This window comes from Leptosomus discolor, chromosome 9, assembly GCF_034619465.1.
Source record: "Leptosomus discolor isolate bLepDis1 chromosome 9, bLepDis1.hap2, whole genome shotgun sequence".
NCBI classification, from domain to species: Eukaryota; Metazoa; Chordata; class Aves; order Leptosomiformes; family Leptosomidae; genus Leptosomus; species Leptosomus discolor.
The window spans coordinates 24,033,870-24,046,447 of NC_141399.1; the positions used below are offsets into that span (position 1 = coordinate 24,033,870).

At 39.9% G+C, this 12,578-nt stretch overlaps 1 protein-coding gene across 1 annotated transcript in view; it reads right to left on the bottom strand.

Annotated features, from left to right (window-relative positions):
• Nucleotides 1-2,416: 2,416 nt before the first annotated feature.
• WNT7A (Wnt family member 7A) overlaps nucleotides 2,417-12,578 on the bottom strand; it is a 35,382-nt gene continuing 25,220 nt past the window's right edge. Inside the window, exon 4 of the mRNA XM_086470501.1 lies at nucleotides 2,417-2,896. Coding sequence (XP_086326627.1) covers nucleotides 2,417-2,896 — 480 coding nt within the window. The remainder of the gene's footprint in view (nucleotides 2,897-12,578) is intronic.

Here is a 12,578-nt window from a genome sequence, read left to right on the forward strand (position 1 = left end):
GTATATACAAGAAGTGAGTTAAAAAAACCCCATGCCACATTCAGACAAGTTCTGAAAGGTTAGGCTGTTAGAGTGAAATTTTGCAACATCTTTTGTGATACTTCTCAGGAAACTTTCTCTGTTTTCGCAGTCTTAGGTGGGAGTTTTGCCTCAGAAAGATCAATGGACACAAGATATACCCGTATCATCTATGTGTTGTAACACTTGCTGTTATCCACAGGAATCAGTGAAATGCACTGCATGCTGGATGGTGGTTTGTTTCCTTTCCTGATGCCCCGCTTAGCCTCATTAAAGTATTGAGATCCTGTAGTCTGGAAGTAGGGAAGAATCTGGTCTGTCCCAAACAGAACATGCAGTATCACCAGTAGCGCTGGGCCATGTTTCTTATCCAATGAAAAGCAACAATAAAATTAGATTATCTTTTTCAGGAGGAACAGAATGATTCTAAAAACAGAGAAATATTTACCACTCAACTATCTGAAGAAATTTGCAGTGATAAGAAGGAAACACCATAAAGGCAACACAAAATGGCTTAGCTGGGCTCTGAAAAACAAGCGAGTGGTCTTTAAATTTGCCTAGTGTTTTTCTGGATTTTTGAGCTCTGGCCTTTTGGGGGAAAAGAATAACGTAAATGCTAAAAAGAGTTGGACAAAAAGCAAGCTTTGTATCCTATCTATGAGAATCAGACGATGTGTGTCATGCTAGTTTTTACAGTCATAGTCTACAGTCTTCCACTGATTAAAATCAAATTTGACAGTAACACAATATAGAGGTTTAACTGACAGCACACACAGCACATTTGCTAGTCATAATGTCACAGTTTAATGACTGACACATGTGGGAAGCTAATTTGGATTTTTTTTTCTTGAATGGGACAAGTGAGCATCCAGTTAATACCAATCATGAATTCAAGCCATGTGACAAAATTGATGCTACATACCCTGTTCTTGTTTTGCATATTCTGCAAATCGAGCTGCAGGAAAAGAGCCAGTTTGTACACACATCCGGAGAGAAAGTTCACTCTGCTTTCTGACACATCCACCAATTGCAGCTGAATGTACCCAGCTTGCTGCTGTTGTGTCCACAAACTAATTACCCTTTCTCTGTTAAATAGCCTAAGAATTACAAATCGTATGCCTGTTTTGAGAAAAAGTACAGGTTGAACAAGCAGACATAGTATAAATAAAATATTTATATAAAAATAGCTTCTTACAAAATATACTCTCTTATCCTATGGTTGATTTTTCCAAAAGATGGAAGTTTGTCTGGATTTTCTTATTTTTAGATGTATTCCAAACAGGATTTTATTAATGCTTCTTTCTTTAATTGAAGGAAAAAAACAGAACAACAGGTAAAGATTTGTAACCCCTACCACTTGACTTTTGTTCCAGACAATTAGCAGCAAACAGGAGAAAACAAACAAACAACAACAACAAAAAAAAACCCAAACCAAAAAAAACCCAACAGTGTGTGTATGTACATACATATATAAAGATGCCAGCTTTTGTACTTAAACATCGAGTACTGTAGAACATATCCTGCCAGTCCAACTAATAGAAATATCCTAATTATAATATATACAGCTCCATTTTTTCCTTGCTGTTTCTATAAAATTATTCCACAAAGAAAGCCAGCTACCTACTTTAATTGCAGAATAGTTCCAAAAATGTTGGTAAAGTTTCTTTTAATTAAATAAATTAATATTAGTTTTATCTGAATAAATTGTTAAATATTGCTATTATTATGCCCAAATGTCCCAAATCCCTGTGCTAAAACCTGCAGAGAAGACACACACACAAAAGGCAGATAAAGCAGTGTCTACAGAAAACTTCCAATAGTTCTACTCGCTGTAGCAAGTGGTATGAAGTGGAAAGATGGGCAAGACCAGCAGAAGCTTTTCACAAGTGTAGAAGCCTAGATCTGTGTCATCCACACACTCAGACGGGCAATTCACGATAGGGCACAGTCCATCCCATCCTGTGCAAAGCCCTTTCTTCAGGATTTCTCCTCTACCCCTCCCTGCTCCTTTTACACTAAAGTTTTTGACCATCGTTTTTCCAAACCAAGAGTTAGTTGCCCCACACAGAGAGCATTCTCTGACTGGTGTCTCTTCACATGGCAGTCAATGCTTCTTGCTTTAGAGGTGCAGGTTAACTGAGATGATCTTTTTCTTTCTGTTTTGTGTGTCAGGTGGCTCGGGGTGAGGTTTGTTTGGTTTTGTTTCTTGACTGAGTTTCATAAGAGTCTGAAATGTGTATCCACGTAAGCAACGAAACATAAGAAGAAAAGAGATGGCTCCACTCATCAGCATTTCTTCTGGGAGAGCAGGTCTTTCCTGCAGTCTTGTGTAAGTACATTGAGTGCATGTGCAAATGTACTCATGGCCAGGGATGCATCAGCCTGCCCAGCCACGTACTCACTTACAGGTATATACTTCTGTTCTTTCGCTGCATGTGTTGCATTTAACATAGCAGCACCAATGAAATTTGCAGTTGCACTGCCACACTCTTGAGTACTGGTGCGTATTGTAACCTCGACCACAGCACATCAGATCGCAGCCATTGGACTGTTGGGCTGTCTTGTTGCACATCCTTCCCTGCGTTCCCACACTGCCAGTGACTGGGTCTTCTTCACAGTAATTGGGAGATTTTTCTATGTAAACTAAATCTGTATCCATGGGTTTACGATAGGAAAGCGGCTTCTTTATTTTGAGGAAGGTTGGACGCTTGTTACGACTTGCTCTCACTGGTTCTACTTGAACGGCTTCATTGTATTTGTCCTTAAGGATGTAGCCCAGCTCCCGGAATTTAGGCAGAGTTGTCCAGCATGTTTTAGTGGTACAGGATCCTGAGACCCCATGGCACTTGCACTCTAACTTCATGTTTTCTTCCAGAATCTGTATTTGGAAGAACAAAGAATGATGCATTAATACAAGCTAGAGTCTCTTCAAAAACCCAGGGTTATTTGATGCATATTGAACGACAGTCGTGGATGGGTTTGCTTTCCAGTGTGAGTTGTTACCAGACACAGGCCATGTTCCCACCAAAGCCGTAGATTTTGCTTGCCTGGTGACGCCGTTATTCTAGGTAGCAAATGCTTATTGGTGTCAACTGAATTCTGCCTGCAAAGCTGATTCCCCATTTGCACTTGGAGTCAAGCAGAGAAGATAACTTTGTCTAATTTCACAGCCCACGGACCAAAGGTAAAATAGGACCCTCCTTAACCACAGATTTTCTTCACTTTCATTGGCAACATGATTGTACAGTGCTTCAGATTTCTTTGTTGTTGCAATTTTTGGCATACACCATCCGTGAAATTGGGAACTGGGAGAAAATCACACCTTTACATGAAATGCCACATATAGAAGGCTTTGAAAGTTAAACAATAGGTACTAGAAATTGATTTTTGTAAACAGAGGTTCAAAAATAAACTGCATTTCACTTCTTGCTCACACCACTAAGCTGGTGTGAGATATGAAGAAGAAGATAAACTGTCAGTGCTTATCCTCCTGTTGATCTCACATTAATCAACAGGGTAGAGCAGATGATCATTTATTCATATAGACACAATGTGTTCTAAAGGTTGCAAGTTAATGCTTCAATTTGGAAATCTAAGTATTATTTTAATACACCATAGTCCAGTTCTTTGCACTTTCTGGAGGGTTTGAAGTATTTTGCCTCCTCCCATATGGATAATGGAGCACGCAAAATGCCTCAGATACTTTGCAAAAAAACTATGTCTGTCTCAGAGCATAAAGGATAAGAGTAAATATAAAGAGTTGATTCCATGTTTTGTCATCAATTCTTGTTAAAACATTTCTACCTCTTTAATACTGTAAAAGCATCTCAAACACCCTAACATCATGGCTTGCTCGACCCTATCTCTTGTTCTCTTCTTTGTAGGGCTGTCTCACGCTTATGCCTGAGTTGTCACTGCTTTCCTTTTGAAGACAACAAGCTTCGTCTTCCCTTCAACCCTCACATCCCTTGAAACTTTATCCTCGTATCTTCTTCCTCCTGCTGCTTGTTTACCAGCCTGGACTTTGCCAGATAAACTGGACACCAGTTTATTTCCTGCTGTCTGTCTTGAGTCCTATAACTGAACTCACTTAGCAGCTACATTGGGTTAATGCTAGAAAATATACCTTATTCCAGCAATTAATTTCCCACTGTTCTTTGCTTGAAAGAGATCATAATAATTTGGATGGTTAAATTCTGCCTAACCTGGCAGATACTAGCAGTGGAAAGCCCAGCCAGAGGGATTATCTGGGTTCAGGGAGTGGCCACATAATTTTTCCACTGAGAAATCCCAGCTGATTCATGCAGCTCCAAATCTGGGCAGCCTGGAAGACTGGAGGGAGGTCAGTGACACAGGAATTTGAATTAACCCTTTTTTTTGTAAAACCCCTCCTTCAGTTTCAGACATTTGGAAAACCTACCATGCCGATGCCATCACTGGCTGCTGCTGAAAATGGCAGCCTGCACTGAGGGAGCCAAGTCCAGCTCAAAGGCTAGACATGTCTGCTGGGAGTTCAAGTCTAAAATCTCAGCATAAACTGGGGGTGGCAAGGAGAAAGAGCACATCTTAAGTTGTGCAGCCAGCAGATCGTAAGTAGTGCACTAACACTGGTGAACATAGCTCTGTCCTGTTCTTGGCAGCCTTAAAGCAAGTAATTTAAAGGCTGCATGTAGTAGTTTATTATTCTCATATCTTTTAGTCTTGAGGCTATTCCCATATCACCTAGGCACAGAAGTTGCCATTGCCTAACCTTAGGACAGTCTGTAGCTGCTTCTTTACTCGCTGTTCTTCCCCTATTGAAGACAGGGGTTTCAAAGGCATTAAAATAGCTTTATTTTCATTTTAGTCCGTGAGTGAAGTGTCAGCACGTGTGGTCTGAAGACAGGATTAAAACTCCAAGAAAGTAGAGTTCCAAGATTTTGACAGATGTGAACCTAGCATATTAGGTTACATTTTGTGGTGCTGTTTTTAAATTAGTTTTTCATGCAAACTGTCTAATGACTGCCCTAAAACTCAGATGTGAGAAACTTTTATATTCAGATCTACATCTTAATTTGCAGTTCTGCTCAAGCTTTGGCTTACGTTTTGCGTTGTTATCTTGAGTTTCTCTCTCAGCCACTGCATAATTCTTTTATTGCTCACTCATTCATAAAGTAGTACACTTAGAAGATAGATGAGGAGATGGAAAAGGAGGTATAGCACAGAAACCAGAAAAATAACGTAAATTCTTTTAGCCTCATTTGTACCTTTTTAAAAGCTCTCTTTTTTTAATTTGAAACTAGCCAGGGATACATTTCTCAGCCCTAATTCAGTCACTGCTCTTGTTCAAGTGTCTGGCCTTATACCCCGGTACGATGTTCAAACTTGCAACAAAATATTTCTAACTCGCCTACCATCGGGATCCGCCAAATTGACTTGAAACATGAATACAAAATACATCATGTGCAATCTATCCAGGTAGGGCTTTTTTCCTTAAGTGTAGTTAAAAAGCCTAAATTGCCTTTTGGTTTGTTTCATTAACATCCCATTTAGAGCCAGCAATCTCTGAGAGAACGAGAAGATCCACTGGAAAGAGCTGAGCAAGCGGCTGGAGAAGTTCAGCAACCGGGTGGCCTCATGTCATGTGTCAGTCTCCTGCTCCGGGTGACACGATGCCAACCAGAACGAGCTTCTGCTGTTCTGGTCTCAGCTAAGGCTGGGCACAAGCTGTTAGGATAAAAAGGTCTGATTTTGTCTGAACATGAGGAGTTCAAGCAATACTAGTGGAGCCCAAGTGCTAGGGGTCCTTCTTAGACGACCAAAAACACTTGGAGAAGAACAGGAGGGGGCAGAAGGAGGAGAAAGAGTTTTGTCTTGTAATGCTGTGCCACATTTATTGTGCTCTTTTAACTTTTTCTCTTTTTTTTTTTTTTATAAGTAGCACTTCCTGAGATTTGCTGGCTAATCGTCCCTTTTCTCTATGCACGTTGGGGGTGCGTTTCCAATACGCTGTGCTAAAATCGCTCCAACACATCCGCCTAATTTGGGTCCATTGTACTCTGCAATTGAACTGTCCTACCTTTTGCTCTGCCTTTTGCTCACAAATCCTTTTGTTGATTCTTTTCTTGTGTAGACATCGTCCTCGCTGGTGCTGTCTTTCCCTGTGGTGTTTTGCAAATTCAGCCAGAGATGAATTGACTCTATGGCCTTTAGAAAATAGGCTACATGTAACTTGAACCATCTATCCCTAGCAAAAGCAAAAGCCTGCAACGGTGATTTGATAGTTTTATCGTACTGTGATATCAGGTGCTTGGACTATTTGTTTTACGTTAAAATATGTGGACGGCGGTATTTTAATACCGTAACATTATTCTAGTAGCCTCTGACAAATCAGTGCCTCTATAAATTGAAGAGGAGAGTGGAAAAAAGAATGAAAAAATAAATTAGGGGATTCTTCAGGTAAGGACAGGAGGCCTTGGTCTTTCCCTTGGTTTCCGTGAGACAGAAATAGTGCTCTGTCCCTAAAAAACTTGGTCTATGTTAAAAACAGAAAGCATTCTTCACCTTTCAAGATCAGGATTTGTTTCTTCGAAGGTATTAGCCAGAAGCTCATACTTTTTACATTAGATTAAAACTTTATATATGTTATATTTTTCCTGTATTTTTCCTACTGACATTTCCTAAAATGTAACAGCCTGAAGGGCACAAAATTTAAATCCTAGATCCTCTGGTTCTTACCAAAGGACCATATTCAGCTCTGTCAGCCATGGAAAGTAAATCTGTATGCACCAGTGAATGCTCTGAACTGGATTAAATGCGAACAAAGAGCCGGAGTTCTTTTAGCTTTGTCCACTTTTTCTTTGAGCTCCTACAGCAAACTGCCTGTACTTGTTTTTCTCTCTCTCTCTCTCTCTCTCTCTCTCTCTCACCCTTGCCATTAGCCTCTGGGAAATAGTTTGTGTGAAGAGAACTTATGCTGGCTCTCTCTATTGATGTTATCTTCAGATATAGTACCTTTGGGCACTGCCATTAGGAACTTGTTTTTTCTTCACCTTTAGTTTTGCAGAGAATGCATAGTGTGTGTCATGTGAGGGTGGCAAGCTGTAGCTCTGGAGAACCCTGCAGCCTGGGAGCTGCATGGGCTGGTACCAGCACTGTGGTCCTGCAGCGAGCAGGGCACCTAGTAGTGGTTCCCTGGATGGGGACTGGCTGAGCCAACAGTCCTGGTTTCCAGTGAAACTAGCAAAAAGCGCTGGCTGGTGTGAGTTGACACTGGAGTGGCATTTGCTTACAAGTGGTGCTGCTGCTGCCCTGCCAGTCATGTCAGAAGTGTGCCCTCTGGGTGGTGGGACGGGTGCTGCAGGTGCTCAGATCTGGGCAAATGGAGAAGCTGCTATGTGTCTGTCAGGCTCAGAAACACTGGTCACCCTCATGCAGTGGGTTTTCTCAGCTCAGTGCCTCTGTTACCTGAATTAGTCAGTGATATGTATCTCCCTGGGTTTCCACATCTAGTCAGCCAACTTTCCAAACACATCTGCCAGGGCAGTCTGGGACCCCACACGTGGGGTCAGGTACTGCACAGCCGTGGGTTCAGTCACCAGAACTCTAAAGCACTTGATGCCAAAGCTGTCCCAAAGGACTTACAGCATGAAATACAGTGACCATCGCACCTCCAGTGCATTCTCCTTCACCAACAGGATTCCCATGGAAATTACATCCTGCCTCGCAGTCAATACACTGCCAAGACCAATAGTGCCTGGGGCCAGGGATCCTTTACTGCTTCATCAGAAATAACTCGGACTCGAGTCTACAAGTGAAGCAAATGTAATTAGTGAGACGCTGATTCCTAGCGCACCATGGTCATAATCTTTCCTTATTTTGTCTGACATCAGATCATCTGTGTCAGGAAATACCTGTCTCCTACAACTGCCTGCACACAGACATTTACTATATGGTCAAAGAATACACAACTATTGGCAAAACAAGAGTGAATTTTTCACTCTGGAGAAGAACACGCCAGGGCTTGGAGAGAGGTCACAACATTTCTGTGGGCTGGGGAGGCCAATGGACAGACGCAAACCTGCCCCTTTCAGCCTGTGGCAGGTGAGGTTTTATGATTTATATCACTTTCAGAGACAATTGTAGCTGTAAAAGAAAGCTCTTCAAACTTTAGGAATGGTGTTAGAGATATGTCTTTTGCTTTTGAAGAAGGATTCACTGAGTAAAAGTATTATTTTAACCTAATACAATAAAGCCATGTCATATTTACTGTTTCAAGAAATCAGCTCACTTGAGAACCAAATCATATCTAGAGCAACTGTCAGGGAGGTCTAGAGTGAGACCAGGCATTGAAAAGGGCAGTGGATGTGTATGTAAGACTGATTTGACAAGCAGTAAAAGGCCTATGTCTAACTAAAATGACTAGGAAATTACTCTGCCACTTGTTTTATTCAAGTGTGACTGTAATCTCAAAAAGATGCTCCTGTTTAAGTAACTTGAAGGACTGTCTTAACACCAGGGCTCTGAAACTTGAGGAAAGTAGAAATAATACCTTTTTGACTGGAAAGCAAAATGAACATGAGAGAGCATAAAAGAAGAAACACTGCTGTTGAAGACAAACCCTGTGAAATCTTTAAGAAATGTGAATAATAAAAAAGTACCCAAATGCAAGTTTAAAGTTAGCAAAGGCATATTTAAACAGAAAATATTATTTCCCATCGGTGGATGTTCACTAACTACAATATCAGTGCTGCTGTAAAATGTGTTCTGGAGAAACATAACATATTTTGCCTTGATATCATATGGCAAACTAACTGTGGATGAGTTTGGAACCAACTGTGTCCTGTATAAAGAGTGACTCATTCCAGGCAGTCTTTCATATTTCTGTTGAACATATTATGAAGACCTTATTCAGCGCAGCCAAACATTTTTTTTTTCTCGTGTTTTTGATTAGTAGATCTGTGCAAACATCTGAAGTCAGTATCAAACAAATTTGATGCACTGAACACTGTGAGCCATGACTGTTACCCCTGGCAGGTTGAACCATTTTTCTCATTACAAGAAATTTTTTGTTTCAAATAAAAAATGACTGGGAAATCACCACAGCAAGGGACCTACATCAATCAAATCACCATTGCACTTTCCTTGGAATAGGAGTCTGAAGAAAATCAGGCAACATGGTGGTCTGAGGACTAATTATGAAGACACCTAAGAGAATGCTGACAAATGCCATAAAGCTGGGAACATCACAGATGGGTGGTATTTCCCACCATCTACTTCAATAGTGGATATCCTACTTCAAAGAGCCGAAACACTTTTTCCAGCTTCTAACTCATGATACCCTTAAAAATTAAGACTTCAGAAATTTTGCAGTCTCATAAGTTTAACCTTTTGTGTACTATTTCTGACTTTTCTCCATGCCGCCCCAAAGCAGGAAGTTCCTTACATTGCTTATATGTACTTTATAGAGTTTTGTAATTATTTTTATACTTTTTGCCCTGAAATATTAGTTGCCTTTTACTTCAGCTTTTCAAAACATTGCGCTTATGCAGCAGTTATTTTCTAAATGCAGTTTCTATTTCCACAATATATCAAACAAGTAAAGAAAAACTATTAGTCTTTCTGTACTGTTGTCAGCACACGCAAACTGAATGAGATGTTCTTTTTCCCTGGTAAGTTACACTGTTTAAATTAGAGGACAGAAGACCTGCTACCCTTCATTCAATGAACTAGCACTGTGCAGAATAGCAAATGAACACAGAAGTCTGAGAGCAAGGCCAGTAAAAGCTGAGAGGAATGCAGCAAAAAAATATTTTCTCCTACATACTTTTCTTGTACTTCTGATAACCTTCATGGCTTGCCATGTACTAAATCAATTTATCACCACTTCTGGGACCAAAAAACAAAAGAGCAGTAGAAAATAAATGTCACAGGATGCTTTCATAACTGTTATTTTTGAAGAATAGTTGGACTCAGGGTAAGAAATACATTACTGTTTTTTGAAAAAAGAGATTTAATGAGACATATTCTCACACAACCTAATAATGCTCTTCTCAAACCATGAGGCATGGCCTTTACCTTTTTTCAAACTGTAGGAACTGCTGTGTGAAATAAAACAAAGTGTCATAATACTGCAGCTTTCTGTCAGTGAGGGGTCCTTCTAGGAGAACACCTTATATCCTGCCATAGCTGCTCCTAGGATAAATCTCTGACAAAACCCTCTCGGTTTTGCAAAAGTGGATTCCATGTATGTGGCTCAGAGTCTATATCTATCTTGCTCATTCCTCAATATTTTTCCCTGACAGCTCTGCAAATCTAATCATGGCCTGTGAAAGTCAAATAAGGTTCTTAAGTTTCTGTTTTTCTTCATCAAGATACTGCTCGCAGAGATAGTGGGCATGATGTGGCAACACCTCATGTTAATAGCTCAGCAAAATCTGATAGGGATTTGAGAGGAATGATACACGCAGAAATCCACACTGCCACGTCAGACAGTCCCTCCTCAGAGCAGGTCTCATGCCAGGTATTCTCTTTTCCCTCACCCCCTCCCTTTTCCATCATATCTGATAACTGCTGCAAGCTAGTCTGTGGGATTCCTTGCCTTTTTATGTGTCTCACAAACACATTCTGGTTTTCCCCAGAGAGAAAGCACCTGCACCCTTGTGTCTCTCTCTGGTCATCAAAATGTAAATCAAAACCATTAATACATGAGCTGAAACTGTGAGCTTCAAGTTGAGTTTCGCATACTCTTAAGGGACATGGTTGCTTACAAAGTTGTCTGTGTAACATCAAATACAAAACCTTCTTACCCACCCTTCCGTCTGTTGGCAAGAAGTGCCGTTATAAAAGTTTTTCTCAACTACAAATTACCAAACTAATGCTTAGGTAAGTTTTATATCAGGAAACAGACTGAAAGTACTAAGTTCCTACTGTGTCTTGGCAAACACGCTTTGAGATGGGGGGGTCCTTGGTGTGGGACTTTTTGTTTCCCGAGTTGTTAATGACAAAAGGTCAGTACTTGAAAGTTGGCTTAACAGTTTATTGAGCAGCTACTGCTGTGATGGCTTCTTGGTACATCTGTCTACAAGACTGATCTGACTTGCATTTCAGTTTTGTGGATTTTTCTATTTAAAAGTAAGGCAAAAATTTTAACAGAAAAAAAATGAAAATAATTTGAAAACATAGCTGTCATTGTGTTTGATAAACTACTTGTTTTTAAAAAGTAACTCTTGGGAGACCCATTATCACCTAGATTAGACTGGATCAATGCAGTGCCAAGTAAGTGTCATCATGTAGGAAGTTTAAAGATCAGTCATAAAAAGGAGCTTAGAAAAAGTAGTTCCAAAAAAATCTGGTTTCTTTTAAGGCTGGAATATAGCTGAATTGTCTTGAAGTCATTCAATGTGTTATCTTATTTTCTACATCTGTTTAAGCGAAAGTGTGATTTCCTAGCCCCTTACTGAAATAGGACTGTGAGATCAAGGGGAAATTTATCTAGGTTCATTATTTGCTGCTGTCCAAGCAAAATGACATTGTGGATATGATGGATTTTAGCTTGTGAAATACTGAATAGCCTTGTTGTCTGGCCTACCTGGGCACTTTGTACAATAAAGTTAAATAGACTGGAAAGGGGGATGCTGTTACAGAATTACAGATAGAGTTGTTGGTTATATTATCTACTTTACCTTCCTATCACTACATAAATTTTCTACAGTATGTATCTTCCTCTCCAAAAAGATACTTGATAGCATGTTCATGCCAGAAGTGAATAAAAGATGATGATCAAGGAACTTTGAAAATGAGGAAACAACATGATGTTCACTGACAACAAGACAATTTACAAAGAAAATGAGAGAGCAATTTTTTCTGGATTTGAACCTGTTACCAGCGTAACATTTTGTCTTAGATAGTATCTATCTGTCTTACATTCTGGTCACAAATTAAAAACCACTCCAAAATACTGATACTCGTAAAACAGGCCTCTCTAAAATAGTGATCTGTGCAGTATTTTTCCATGTATTAAAAAGATGACGAACGTACATTGTTCAAAATGCCATTTTCCCTAATCCCTACTTCAGTCTGGGAGCTCAGTCCTGCAGTCAATGTATGGATCACAGTAATGAAGTCAATTATATCTTAACTGAGTGATGACTGCCAACCTGGACCTCTTTGAAGTCAATATAATTCTTCTAGCATCTATGTCCAGAGCGTCTGGTTTTAGTTTTGATCTTGGGAAGTAATCTTCACCATACTCTGGGCTTCTAATTGTCAATGCATCAAGCTGTCACTAAAATGTAGGATGGACTGGTTTCTTTCTAAAAAAGGAAGAAAGAAAGTAATTGTGCTCATAGTTAATATTCTAGCATTTTGTTTCTGAAGAAACTGAAAGTATTCCCAGATAAGATGAACTAGAACTTACACTCCTCATTTTGGGAACACAATGAATTAAAGTCTTGGGGGTTATTCAAGCAGCGATGTCATTGCTGCCCATCACCTGGGGCTATGTCATGGAGCCTGAGTCATTCTTCCCATTAAAAAAATGTAGGGAAAACAGGAAATGACACAACTGGAATTCATTCTCA